Below are 14694 nucleotides of genomic sequence, written 5' to 3'. Positions count from 1 at the left end.
GTTCAAATCGTTTTGTTGTCTTTTTAAATAGTTTGTAAAAAATCCCCATTCTTCCTTGAAGTCACTGTTGTCCTTCTCACGTAGTTTATATGTCAACTTTGTCAATTCCGCATAGCTTATCAGTTTTTCTTGCCATTGTTCTTTCGTTGGGATTTCCTCATTCTTCCATCTTTGTGCTAACAGGACTCTTGCCGCTGTTGTAGCATACATAAACAGGTTCTTTCTTTTTCTTGTCAGATCTCGTCCTAAAATCCCTAACAAAAATGCTTCTGGTTTTTTTTACAAATGTCATTTTAAACATAAGAGCCATGACTCTTAAAGTGGTATGAAAGTGTTTGAAAGGTATGGCATGGATATGATCCGAGGATTCCATTGCCCTATTGGCTTTCCACCACAGTTGGATGGAACCAATGCTTCTGAATACCAGTAACTGGATGCCACAGGAGAGGGGTCTTGTGTTCGAGTTCTGCTTGCTGGTTTCCCACAGGCATCTGGTTGGTCACTGTGAGAAATGGGTGCTGGACTAGATGGGCTACTGGCCTGATTCAACAGGCTCTTCTTACGCTCTTACGCTTCTCTTCCTCCCACTGTGTTTGGGGTGTGATTTTCCTCCCTCATATCCTTCTGCATTGTCCTTCAATAAACTGCCATGGAAAGTAGCTAAAAAAACACACTTCATTTTTACCTCTGCCTCTCAAGGCCTGGCTGGGGCCAGGGGAGACTGGGTTTCGACCTGGTCCAGGAAGCTGAAATCTAAAGATATCTCTGTAAATTTTCTTGCGTTGCCTGGAGAAAAGCAGTCACATACCAGTAATAAAAAGTGGGAGCTAGAGCGCGGGGAGGAAGGGAAAGAGGAAGAAAACTTCTTAGGTTTTAGGTCAGTTCTGCTATCAAAGCAAGGATGAAAGAAAACAGAGCCACCCTTTGCTTTCCTTGTTATTTTAAAAATGTCTTAATCATTTATTTATTTATTTTTAAAAAATAATAATACCAATTTTACTATTTATACCCTGCCCATCTGGCTGGGTTTCCCCAGCCATTCTGGGCAGCTTCCAGCACATATAAAAACATCAAACATAAAAAACTTCCCAATGCCTTCAGATGTCTTCTAAAAGTTGTGTAGCTCTTTATCTCCTAGACATCTGATGGGAGGGCATTCCAAAGGGAGGGTGCCACGCTGTTTATAGAGGTTCTTAAGGTTTATAGAGGAAAAAATACAAAACTTAATATCTTTTCCCTTTTTAAAAAACAAAACACAAAAGGGGGAGGAGATAGAAATAGAAAAAGGAAAAGAAATAAATAATAAAGAGTAAAAAATTAGTTAAAAGAGAAAGATAGAAAAAAATAAGATTAAGAAAATAAAGAACTTCCCATTCTTCATATGTCCACTATATATATAAAAAATTAATTTCGTCCAGTCCTGTGTATAACACTCAACAAAACCAGTTTCTATCAGTAAATATTATTTCCAATCCTCAAATCCAGATATCATTATTTCCTTTTCCTGCAAAAGGTCTATAGGAGGTTTCCAGTCTATAACAAATGTTAACAATGACTTTTGTCTGATTAAACATGTAAAAAAATTGTCTTAATCCTGATGGACAGATCTGTCAATTTCAGTTTCTCTCAGTTTATCATTTTCCCCCAACACTCAGTTCTTCACGTTTACACTTCAGTCTGTGTGGTTTTTTTTAAAAAAACACATGCCTGAATGAAAATACACCAGCATTTTAGTACAAAGTTCTAATATACAGTGATACCTCAGGTTACATATGCTTCCGGTTACAGACACTTCAGGTTACAGACTCCGCTAACCCAGAAATAGTACCTTAGGTTAAGAACAGAAATCGTGCTCCAGCGGCGAGGCGGCAGCAGAAGGCCCCATTAGCTAAAGTGGTGCTTCAGGTTAAGAACAGCTTCAGGTTAAGAACAGACCTCCAGAACGAATTAAGTACTTAACCCGAGGTACCACTGTACACATTTTTTAAATTCAATTTTGCCTTTTTGTATGGCATTTTCACCAATATATGCATTAATATGCACACTTTCCACTAGTATATGCATTTTTTCAGTACACACGACTTGGCTGGAGAACTGCATTGCAAAATCTGGAGAACGGCTGTGTTGCAGGCTGCATATTATTTCAGAAAGCGCAGGTTAGGAAGGTTCTCCTTTAAATGTGAACTTGAGTCACATCTCTCCCCCATCCATGTGATTTTCTCCTATTATTATTATTATTATTATTATTATTATTATTATTATTATTATTTTATTTATTTATACCCCAGCCACTCTGGGCAGTTTCCAACAAAAGATTATAATACAATGATTCAGCACATATTAAAAGCTTCCCTAAACAGGGCTGCCTTCAGATGTCTTCTAAAAGTCTGATAGTTGTTTATTTTGTTGACATCTGATGGGAGGGCGTTCCACAGGGTGGGTGCCACTACCAAATGGCCCTCTGCCTGGTTTGTACTATGATCACAGCCCCCTATGCACCCCCCCCCCCACGTTTACTGTGTGGCTATCTTGAGAGAATATCTCATCTGAAGTCTGAACACGGCACATGGCAATCACTGAAAATAGGTTCCTCCCTCCTCAGTTTTGTGAGGGGCTGCCAGAAGCAAAATGGTGAGGTTGTGATCTGATGATGCAGAAGGATGGTGATAGAGATGTCACCACTGAAATGACACCACTCACATAACCGACTCCCTCCCCCCTCCCCCAAAACATGCAAACAAACTTTCACACTAGCAGTGACTGTGGCTGGATAGACTTTTTTCTTTTTTAAAAAAAAACAACGTACTGGATTTGTTGCAAAACAGGAAATCTGAATTAGATGGGGAAATATGACGGGGACGCCAAGGGGACACTAGAAAAAGCTTTCATGCATGAGCGCCACCACAATAAACTGCCAGGTGGAAGCAGTCCACATGATCACAGAGCCAAACGTCCAGTCTAGAGGTCAGGGACTCCAGATGGAGAGCAGGCAACAGCCAGGTCTGGCCAGGAACTACAGGTGCTGTTTCCAGCATTTAAGAAGCCCAGAGACAGCTGGTTCTCATCGGTGCCTTCTGCTCTGTAACCTTGAAGCCTGGTCAGGTACAGGTGGAGTCGCCTTTGCCTTCTCCCCATTCGGGCTGCTGCTCAGCAGGTGAAGCTGACTCCTGGTCCATGACACTTTATTGGATATTTTCTTCGGCTGCAAATCATTTCAGCCCTTCTTTTATATATATATATATATAATAATTCTTAAACTGTTTTATAATTTAGAATACTCATTTAAACATCCTTAAAATATCAATGACTTCCCTTCTTCTCTTTCTATGGTTCATTTTGCATATCATAAATCCTTGCATATTTAACTTAAACCATTCAGTATTCCATTATTACATCCATCAAAACTTATTTACACTGTTGAATTTATCTTAATGCTGCAAACGTTTTCAAGTGTACACAATTCCCCCCCATTTATTCTATAAACATTTTCCAGTCTTCTGTAAACGTATGTTCTTTTTGTTCTCTTATTCTATATGTTAAAGTCTTCAGGCTGCACATATTCCATCAGCTTAAGTTGCCATTCTTCTTTAGTTGGGACGTTGCTCATTTTCCATTTAGGGGCAACAAAACAGAGGCCACAGTAGTGGCATGCATAAATAACCTTTTTTGACACCTGTGAATTTCCATCTCAATTATCCCCAACAAAAAAGGACTCCAGGTTTTATTTGGAAAAGTACTTTTTAAACATTTTTTTTCAATTCATCACCACATATGCTTAAGACAGCCCTGGGCATGTGCCTCCAGGGGGTGAAGACAGACCACTGCTTTAGCAGCACCAAATTAACCTCCCTGGGGCGCAAGCCTGGGCAACATGTAGGGAAGTCCTGGGCTGCCCAGACAAGAAGAAGAAGAAGAAGAAGAGGAGGAGGAGGAGTTTGGATTTGATATCCTACCTGTCACTCCCTTTAAGGAGTCTCAAAGCGGCTAACATTCTCCTTTCCCTTCCTCCCCCACAACAAACACTCTGTGAGGTGAGTGGCGCTGAGAGACTTCAAAGAAGTGTGACTAGCCCAAGGTCACCCAGCATGTGGAGGAGCGGAGACGCGAACCTGGTTCCCCAGATTACGAGACTACTGCTCTTAACCACTACACCACACTGGATCTCCCCTCGCAGAACCCCCCCCCCCCACAGCCTCGCTGATACGTTCCAAAGGAAAACAGAGCAATAAGCCTTTCTTCAATGCTTATTTCTATTATATGTACCAAAAACAAAAAACCGCCCACGCGGTTCAACATAACATCTATTAGCAAACAAAATCAAGGTCTCCAGTGTTTATATTTGGAAGGAACATGAGTGGGAGTCAGGGGTGGGAACAGGTTGCCCAAATGGCCGATGTTGCCTAAGAGGTCTCTCCCAAAACTGGCATGAGATCAATTGATAACAACATCTCTCACAAACCGCAGCCTCTAGTTTCTTATTTCCTTGTTCCACTGAATCGGAATGTCCCGTTCCCCTTTCTCATCGTTACTGCCACCCCATCCCCCGCCACCTAGGCTCCCCTCTGCTTCCTGTATCTCCTCCCTCCCCACAGAGAGCTGGTACTTACCCTTTCCTGAACAGTGCATGCATCTATAAATACAGGCATCATCAGCCTCACACTTTGCAGCTGAGCCCTTCAGCAACAGGCATCAGTTCAACAAGGAACTTGAAGATCTAGGAAGGGGAGAAAAACAGGTAAAAGATGAATCCTTAGCAGATAAAATACTTGTGAGCTTTCCAGTTAAGGCTCGTTGGTGTTTGAACAGGGTTCGGGGTAAGGCAAATGTGACCTTAACGAAAGAAGGAAGGAAGGAAGGAAGGAAAGAAAGAAAGAGAAATTTTGATTGATAGTTGAAGGATTCAGTCATTCCACCCTACCTTACAAACAGTCATCCTTAATCTTATCAGTGTTATTTGATTTTACAACACATAAAGTTGTTGAAGTGCATGAGCAGTCCCCTCAGCCAGCATATAGTTGGATCTGGCCGAGTTAGCTTTCATTTATCCCTTCATCCCTTCCACCTGTGAATAAACAGAACAACTATTGATTAATAAATGTTTTGTAGATTTTTTTAAAAAAATATTGCCGGAACACTTGCTGTTTGATTTGCTGCTTGAACTTACCTGGTGTGCACTGAACAATAATACATGATGCTGATCCTATTCTCATTGTAGTTATTTGTTTTGGGATAAATCTTCTGATTTTCTACAGAAAAGTTATTTTGTTTTTCCTTTGAACAATAATTGCATTTTTTTGTATTTATTGCTTGCAATTTATGTTGTTCTTTTTTATCTTGCATAACTGGAATACACACACACAGAGAGAGACACACACTTAAATATTCATGCTTACACATAAACATTTCCCAGCTCAGTTTGTGTTTCCCAGATTTCTCTTACAGCTAACTCTTTCCATACTAACCTGTGTTCAGAGGGATACAAGGTTTCTGGAACATATTCTAGAAGAATAGGGAACCTTTGATATTCCGGAAATTGCTAGACTCCACCACCAACATGGCCAGTGGTTAAAAATGATGGGAGTTGTAGTCCAACAATATCTAGATGGTTGCATGCCTGCTCTAGGTTGTAGGGCATAAACTCAGTGTATGCAAACCAGCTGGTGCATTTGATTACTTATTAAATTTGTATACTGCCCTTCATCCGAAGGGCGGATCACAACATGACAATACAAAATGAGAACACAAAATACAGAATAAACCAACGAAAACCATAGCAAAGTGATTCTGAACCTGGGTGGGTATGCCAGTTCCATTTTTATTGAACAGCCATTGCATAAATCTTAGTGTAATAAATTAAAACCCCAGATTCGAAAATCAGTTGGGTTATAACCAAGCATGGCTCAGAGTAGGCCCATAGAACTAAGTCCAGTCATGACCATTAAGCCCAACATTTCTACTCTGAGTAGGAGTTGGTTGCAGCTGGCTCTCTTCAGAGATGCCTGTGGCACGAACAGTGACAACTAAGCATTCTGTTTTGTGCCTTTGCCAAGTAATACAAGAGCTGGCATTCTGACGTGTGGGCAGCTGCCCAAGCTGACCAGTCGATTCCTGGCAGAGCACTCTGATCTGAATTGCAAAAATGAGAAACTCAGTCAATGCTCTTGGTCTCAATTTACAGCTTGGAATCACCAAAGTGGAGAGAAAGAGAGATGATTGCTTAAGCCAGTCAGTGCGACCAGCATAGCAGAAAACACAGACAAACTCACAGTGAGAGTGAAAGAAAAACATACAAAAGACAGACAGGAAGCAGGCAGAGGGTTCAAGGGGAAAGCTGCATGGACAACAACCATTTAAAGCACATTCATTCCTCAGAAGAATTCTCACAGAGCTATAGATCCCAGCACCCTTAACAAACCGCAAGGTGTGTACATAGCCAAAGAAGGGACAGGCTTCCGAGAGCACATGTCACAGGTGAAGGGAACAGTAGGCATGTGAGACACAGAATAAACTTCCATTTGCATCCATATTAGGAAATTGGTAATAACAACAACAACAACAACAACAACAACAACAACAACAACAACAACAACAACAACAATACTTTCATTATTTATACCCCACCCACTGTCTGGGTTTCCCCAGCCACTCTGGGCAGCTCCCAACAGAACACTAAAAACAGAATAAAACTTCAAACATTAAAAACTTCCCTAAACAGGGAATGCCAAAAAGCCATATCAATTGTTTTTCTTTTTTCTTTTTCCAATTGGGTTTTATAAACAAGAATAATGTTATGCAAACAAGTATACCAAGATTTCTCAGATCAATTGTTGATGTTTCCTATGCACACTGAACAGGCAAGCCACATTCCAGATTAAACGTTAATCAGCTATGTTAATGAATATGCTGAGTGGGCTCATATCATTCCACAGGATTTGAGCCACAAGGTGGTGGAAACCTCCAAGGTATTAGAATGAGGTTTTTCCCAGTCTCGCCTGACATCCCTTTGGACACCGTTGTCCTTCTATGCTGGGCTGATTCTCTCTTGCTGGCTTAACCTGTCCCTTACCTTTTCAGTCCTGCGGCTGCAGAAACCACCCGACCTTGGTGTTTGGCCATTGTTGAAGCCGGACCTTTCCGGTTCCCAGAGAGATGAAGCTGTTTCTCCTCCACCTTTCTGCTGCCCTTGTAGCTACAGGTGAGGCCAACACGAAGCTCGTCGTTAAACTATGGAACTTGCTCCCACAGGAGGCAGCGACAGCCACTTGTTGTTGTTTAGTCGTTTAGTCATGTCTGACTCTTTGTGACCCCGTGGACCAGAGCACGCCAGGCACTTCTGTCTTCCACTGCCTCCTGCAGTTTGGTCATGCTGGTAGCTTCGAGAACAATATCCAACCATCTCATCCTCTGTCGTCCCCTTCTCCTTGTGCCCTCCATCTTTCCCAACATCAGGGTCTTTTCCAGGGAGTCTTCTCTTCTCATGAGGTGGCCAAAGTATTGGAGCCTCAGCTTCAGGATCTGTCCTTCCAGTGAGCACTCAGGGCTGATTTTCTTCAGAATGGAGAGGTTTGATCTTCTTGCAGTCCACGGGACTCTCAAGAGTCTCCTTCAGCACCATAATTCAAAAGCATCAATTCTTCGGCGATCAGCCTTCTTTATGGTCCAGCTCTCACTTCCATACATCACTACTGGGGAAACCATAGCTTTAACTATACGGACCTTTGTTGGCAAAAACTCCATGGATGGCCACTTAGATGGCTTTAAAAAAGGATTAGACAAAATAACAGAGGACAAGGCTATCAATGGCCACTGCCCACGATGGCTTTGCCCTGCTCTTGTGGTCAGACGCAGTAATGCTTCCGAATGCTGGCTGCTGGAAGCCGCAGGGAGGGGTGGTGGGGAGCGCTTGCCAGTTTCCCACAGCAACTGAGAAGTTCTGTGAGGAGGATGTAAGCAGGAATGAATCCATGCATCTCACCTGGAATTATTTGAATGCAGCAGTTAGACTAGTGACTGGGAGTGGCCGCCGAGACCATATTACACCGGTCCTGAAAGACCTACATTGGCTCCCAGTATGTTTCCGAACACAATTCAAAGTGTTGGTGCTGATCTTTAAAGCCCTAAACGGCCTTGGTCCAGTATACCTGAAGGAGCATCTCTACCTCCGTCGTTCAGCCCGGACTCTGAGGTCTAACTCTGAGGGCCTTTTGGCAGTTTCCTCCCTGCAAGAAGTGAGGTTACAGGGAACCAGGCAGAGGGCCTTCTTGGTAGTGGCACCCGCCCTGTGGAACACCCTCCCTTCGGATATCAAGGAAATAAACAACTATCTGACTTTTAGAAGAGATAAGAAGGCAGCCCTGTTTAGAGAAATTTTTAATGTTTGATGTTTTAGTGTATTTTTGATCTGTTGGGAGCCACCCAGAGTGGCTGAGGAAACCAGCTAGATGGGTGGGGTATAAATAATATATTATTATTATTATTATTATTATTATTATTATTATTATTATTATTATTATTATTTCAATTTTAAAAGCATACTTTAAAATTTATGAAATGAAATAATGAAACAATGTTGCTTTCTCTCCTCCTCTTCATCCCTATTTTCTTTTTCTGCTAGCAAACTCCCTAAATTGTGTCTGTACTGAAAGCCCAGCATGCAGTACTGGTACCTGTTCAATTCCAGAGTCAGAAGCCATCTGCATAACAGTAGCCCAGGAAAATAACATGGGTAGGTATATGCGTATTTCCCTTGTGCTTGCACCTGTAGCCCGCTCACTTCTGGGCTACATTTGAAGGAGAAGCTTCCAGGACCAGTCTGATCCATTGAAAACTGAACTACCAGGCCCGGTCCTGCTGTTGGGCACATGAGGCTTTTAAAGGAGGCTCTGTTTCACGCTCTCTTACCTCCTGAAGTCAGGCAGGTACTCACAAAGAACAGGGGTGGGTGAATCAGCCTGTTTTCACTAATGCGTTTACAGAAGTCTGTTCTGTCTCATTTCTGTGTCACTCTGCAAATTATTATTATTATTATTATTATTATTATTATTATTATTATTATTATTATTATTATTATTATTATTTTAAAGAAACCCTAACCCAAAATAGTTGAAAAATGTATTTCCCTATCAAAATATAGGCAGTAAAATGTCTGCCTTGCAGACAGGTCCCCTCACCCCTTTGTGATTTTCCTCCATTTTTATGTGTGCAATTCTGCTCCATCCAAATTGTCTTTAGCAATGGGTGGCAGCGGTGACATCTTGTCCTTTTCCTCAGGCAGGTACCACCTTGTAGGCACGTTCCCCAACTCCATTATGATTCCCCTCTGTTTCGTTTTGTTTTTTAAACAGGAGGAATCGCTGCCACAGGAATATCCAGGGGCTGCCAGCAGGATTCTCAGCTTTGCAATGAAGCTGTCTCTGTTACTGTGGCTGGAGGGTATTTTACGAGGACCGTTTCCAAATGCTGCATGACAGAAAACTGCAATAATACTCCCCTTGAATGTATGTGAAGGGAGGTCCAGACCTTGCTAAGTTTGCTTTGGGAGCGGGGACAGTTAGCCAAGGACATTAGGACTGTGGCACCTGCCATTGTGTGAACAAGGTCTGAGGTTCATCCCCAGCATGCCCAGGCAAGACTGGGAAAGGCCTCTGTCTGAGACCTTGGAGAGCTGCTGCCAGTAGTGTAGACAATACTGGCCTAGATGGCCCCATGGTCTGACATGCTTCTCTGTTTGCTCTCACAGCACCAGCTCTATGCCACAGCCCACAACAAAAGGACCTGTTGCTAGTTTCCCATTGAATGGGTCTCAATGGCAAAGGAGGTTAATGATCCCTGATGGCTAATGATTTATGTCAACAGCTTCTCCCCTGCCTTTGGATGCCAAGTGCCTGTACGCTGGCTCAAGACCAAGCCAAAACTATCAAAGGCTTGATGTCGCTCTCTGACCCTTACAATGTCACAATCTTAAGCTAATGGCCTGGGTGTCAGGCAGCAGAGGAACCAGCCCCCACAGCAGGTTGCCAGGAATGGACAAGACAAGGGAAAGTTCTTACCAACCGCGTTTTGTTCAATAGTCACAGAGAGATGCTTAGAAATGCTGCCTCTAGGAATAATGGCATTTCTGCCAGTAAATCTCCCCTTCCCTTCTCTTCCACTTCATCATTTGTCATTCCTTCCACGGGTAGCACTGAGGGTCCTTTGCTTCTGAGCCCTTTGCTCTCCTAATTTGAAGGCTCTCCAGGTTCTGGGAGAAGAGGGGGTCCGGAATGCTTTCTAGTGATAATGTAGACACACACACACACACACACATGGTACCAGTACAGTGGTACCTCGGGTTACATATGCTTCAGGTTACATACGCTTCAGGTTACACACTCCACTAAGCCAGAAATAGTGCTTCAGGTTAAGAACTTTGCTTCAGGATAAGAACAGAAATCAGGCTCCGGCGGTGCGGCGGCAGCAGGAGGCCCCATTAGCTAAAGTGGTGCTTCAGGTTAAGAACAGTTTCAGGTTAAGTACGGACCTCCGGAACAAATTAAGTACTTAACCCGAGGTACCACTGTAGATCGAGAAATGTTGGGCATATAGATGAGGTTACTACTGAATATGGGATTTGAAGTGTGCCACAATTGGCTGGCAGGCCAGAGGTTTTCCCCACCCCTTGGCATCCACAGCTGCTTCTGAGTGCTTTGGGCTCCCAGGAACTTGGGATTCTTTTATTTATTTATTCTCAATTGTACCCGCTTTGACAATTGCTGTTTTTTTAACGGGGTCTGCTTTCTCTTTTTCCTGCGTCTCTCCAGTACCACCCAAGAACCTCACCAAGAATGGAGTGAATTGTCCCACTAGTTTTGTACTTGGCTCTAACCTCTTAGAAGAACCCGGGAGTCTGAGTTGCACAGGAGATGAAAATAATTGCATCTCTGCGGCCGGGGAGCTAACTGCAGGTAGGTCTCAATTTAAGCTCCTGTTGGGTCCCAGAGCACCAGTGTTCTCTAGTATTGCAAAAGACGGATGTCTTGCATGTATTGAATTTTATTATTACGGTTACAGACCAGTTCCGGGTCACTTACAATATTAGGAAAATCCTAAAACACAACAGGGATACACTGAATTGCAATTGGGTTTAACAGAGACAATTCAGATATAGCGGCAGTTAAAAAAATATATCAAATCTTGATCACTAAAATATAACCTAAAATTGTCTTGCATGTACTTCCCTGGAGAATTCAAACACAAAGTCTCATAACTGAGGTGCTCCCTACCTTTGGAGAAGCAAATTTCTTTCACCTATTTTGTCAGCCAAGAGAATCAAAGGACCACCCCTCTCAGTTTAGCCTGTCTGGAACAATACTAATAATACTAATATTCCTTTTTCCTAGTCCAGGACTCAAGACGGCTTTCACAGATAAAGTAGAACAAGCTAAAAACATAAAAAGTCAATTAAACACTAATAGAATTCATATTGTTACAAAAGTTAGGTGCCACCCCCACTCTCTGCCGAGCTGCAGAAAGATTCCAAGGGGTTCCAGGCACTCACCAAGGGTCCATGCTCCTTTGGAGAACTGAGACACTGCAGAGACTGTCGTAGCTTTAAAAAACATGCCTTGTTCACCTATTTACAGTCTGCATGGAACAACAACAACAACAACAACATATTTATACCCCACCCATCTGGCTGGGTCTCCCCAGCCACTCTGGGCAGCTTCCAACAAAGTATTAAAAATACAATAAAACATAAAACATTAAAAACTTCCCTAAGCAGGAAGTCCAGATCTTACAGCATGGTTATTTCAATAGCGGCTTGTCCCCCACACCCAGTGCAGCAGCCTGCCCAAGATGGACCCCAGTCATTCTTCTTCCTTCTCCTTCCCAGAACACATTCTTCCAAAGGGACCCAGGCAAAGGGCCTTCTTGGTAGTGGTGGCTGCCTTGTGGAATGCCCTCCCATCAGATGTCAAACAGATAAACAACTATTTGCCTAAAATTGTGTTGGAAGCCGCCCAGAGTGGCTGGGGTGGCATATAACAACAACAACAACAACAACAACAACAACAACAACAACAACAACAACAACAACACACCCTTTTGTTTTGGAAGGTATGTGTAAGGGCTGACCTTTTAATGGGAACTGAATAAACTTTTGTCTCCATCTCTATTCTCTGCTTCAGGAGATGCTGCTGCTCTTCCCTTTATAGCATCAGGCTGTGCCTCAGCAACTGCCTGCAATTTGCCTGTGCAGACGTACCTCGTTACTGGAGCCATGGACTTCCTCCTGAAGAAAATCAAGTGCAGCCCATCCCCAGCCACCAACAGTGGCTGAAAGGAGCAAGCGGGAGAAACTTTCTACACTTTTTGCAGGGTCACTGTGATTCTTTGTCATTCCCTGCTGTGAATTCTTTGAATAAACTAGCATGAAAAAGAATGCCCCCCTCAAATCGCTACCCCAGTTTGCATTGCTTTAAAGCAGGCATGGAGAACCTTTGGCTCCGAACTACAATTCCCATCAGCTCCATCCAGTAAGAATGTCCAGTGTCCAGGGATGATCAGAGATGTAGTTCAGCAACAATCTGAATGGCCAGAGCTTCCTCACACCTGCTTTACAGTTAGGAAGCTACATCTGATCTGCTACTCAAGACTTTCCCATAATTATCAGGGCCGTCTTACCCATATGCACTAGGGGTGCGGGGCACCCAGGCGCCAGGTTTTCAGGGACTCCAGGCCAAGAGTCCGGGGCTGAGAGCTGAGTCCGGGGAAGAGCCTGCCCGTCGGCTGGAGTGCCGTGGTGGTCTCTTCTGCTGTGGACGGCTCTCCACCCCAACCCCCTGCCCTCTTGCCCAGCGTCTGCTGGCAGAGTCGTCGTCAAAATCTTAAGGTGCCACGCCACCAGGGGACGAAAGCGAGCGGGCGTTTCAGGTCCCTGGACGGGCTTTTGCGAGCCGCCCGCAGAGGCTTGCCACTTGGATGCCCGGTGGCTGCCAGTCTTAACTTTCCTCCATCCCTTTCTCTGCCTCCCAAATTTTAGGCACCTTGTTCGAGATGGAGGGCAACATATGAGCAGGGAGGGCAACACAGGCGACAAAGAAATCGGTTCAGCAGAGTCCCTGGCCATTTTATTTGATTTGTAACCCCCTCCCTGTTGCCAACACCTGGCATTCGACTGAGCTCTGGCTGTAGCAGCTCTGTCCAGAAGGCGGCGGTGGCAAGGTGTGTGTGCCAGGCGGATTTTTGCACCCTGGCGCCACATATGCTTAAGACAGCCCTGATGATAATATAGTCATAGTCCTTCCCTTTCTTTCTTTCTTTCTTTCTTTCTTTCTTTCTTTCTTTCTTTCTTTCTTTCTTTCTTTCTTTCTTAAAACAAGTTTCACTTTTAGGTAAGCCTAAATGCTTAATCCTGTTACATCTTTACTTAAATTGTTGTTGTTGTTTACTCGTTTAGTCATGTCCGACTCTTCGTGACCCCATGGACCAGAGCATGCCAGGCATTCCTGTCTTCCACTGCCTCCCGCAGCTTGGTCAAACTCATGCTGGCCGCTTCGAGAACACTATCCAACCATCTCGTCCTCTGTCGTCCCCTTCTCCTTGTGCCCTCCATCTTTCCAAACATCAGGGTCTTTTCCAGGGAGTCTTCTCTTCTCATGAGGTGGCCAAAGTATTGGAGCCTCAGCTTCAGGATCTGTCCTTCCAGTGAGCACTCAGGACTGATTTCCTTCAGAATGGAGAGGTTTGATCTTCTTGCAGTCCATGGGACTCTCAAGAGTCTCCTCCAACACCATAATTCGAAAGCATCAATTCTTCAGCGATCAGCCTTCTTTATGGTCCAGCTTTCACTTCCATACATCACTACTGGGAAATAGCTTTTACTATACGGACCTTTGTTGGCAAGGTGATGTCTCTACTTTTTAAGATGCTGTCTAGGTTTGTCATTGCTTTTCTCCCAAGAAGCAGGCATCTTTTAATTTCGTGGCTGCTGTCACCATCTGCAGTGATCATGGAGCCCAATAAATTGTTGTAGAACATACAATTCACTTGTGGGTTAAGACTTGCTTGTCATCTGATCTAGCTCAGCTTTCTGTACCCTTTTATTATTTCACTTGTAATTCTGAGGATTGATTTCAAAGATTAAGATGAAACCCACAAAACGTGGCCGCTTGCTGCTCCATGTTCCTTTTGACTGAAGCTTCGCTCTTCTGCTTGGTCTGTTTTAAGGGTCATTGTTTTTGGCCCTGAATTTTCTTGGAAGTCGCTTAGAAACATTTTTTGCAGCGAGTGGCTTAAATACGTCAAATTATAATGACAATAAGCATCAGAGATGTGCACCATTTCACCTGTGCCTTTTGAGAGCAAGCTGCAGCCCTGAGTGGCCACTGTGCCCAAATCTAGTTTGCGAAGCTCTGATGGACAGAGCTTGAATGTCCGACTCCAGGGGGTGGGCAACCTCAGGCCTGGGGTCCAAATGTGGCCTTCTGAAGCCTCTTAGGTTACTTTTGCCTGGCTGGCATGCATCCTTGAACTGTGGCTCATGTCTGTGTGGATGGAGGACAGGGAAGGATATGTACAATACTGCTGGGCAGAGGTAAAATTTACAGGGTTGTCCTCGGATGCACTTTCACTCGGCTTGTGCATTAGGCCTGACATCTCAGGTGCACGAGCCAATAGCTTTGCCAAACAAGAATAACTCTTGATTGCAACTCA

The 14694-nt window shown here is 43.8% G+C and overlaps 1 protein-coding gene and 1 long non-coding RNA gene across 2 annotated transcripts; one reads left to right on the top strand and one right to left on the bottom strand.

The window, feature by feature from the left end:
- The first annotated feature begins 4583 nt into the window (after positions 1-4583).
- Positions 4584-12434, top strand: LOC308590563 (protein RoBo-1-like). Its single transcript, XM_081200713.1, has 6 exons — positions 4584-4735; positions 7075-7195; positions 8615-8725; positions 9345-9497; positions 10800-10943; positions 12168-12434. The coding sequence occupies exons 2-6, from the start codon at positions 7150-7152 to the stop codon at positions 12317-12319; spliced, it is 606 nt and encodes a 201-aa protein (XP_081056839.1). The 5' UTR covers positions 4584-4735; positions 7075-7149; the 3' UTR covers positions 12320-12434.
- A 138-nt stretch (positions 12435-12572) lies between these two features.
- LOC308590678 lies at positions 12573-14341 on the bottom strand. The gene is made up of 3 exons (XR_014009867.1): positions 14022-14341; positions 13368-13429; positions 12573-13302 (listed from the first exon to the last, which is right to left on the bottom strand). It is a non-coding gene; the product is annotated as an uncharacterized lncRNA (long non-coding RNA).
- Positions 14342-14694: the final 353 nt, after the last annotated feature.

This window comes from Podarcis bocagei (genome assembly GCF_964188305.1).
Source record: "Podarcis bocagei genome assembly, chromosome: 7".
Taxonomy (NCBI): Eukaryota; Metazoa; Chordata; class Lepidosauria; order Squamata; family Lacertidae; genus Podarcis; species Podarcis bocagei.
This window is presented reverse-complemented; position numbering and strand designations above follow the sequence as displayed.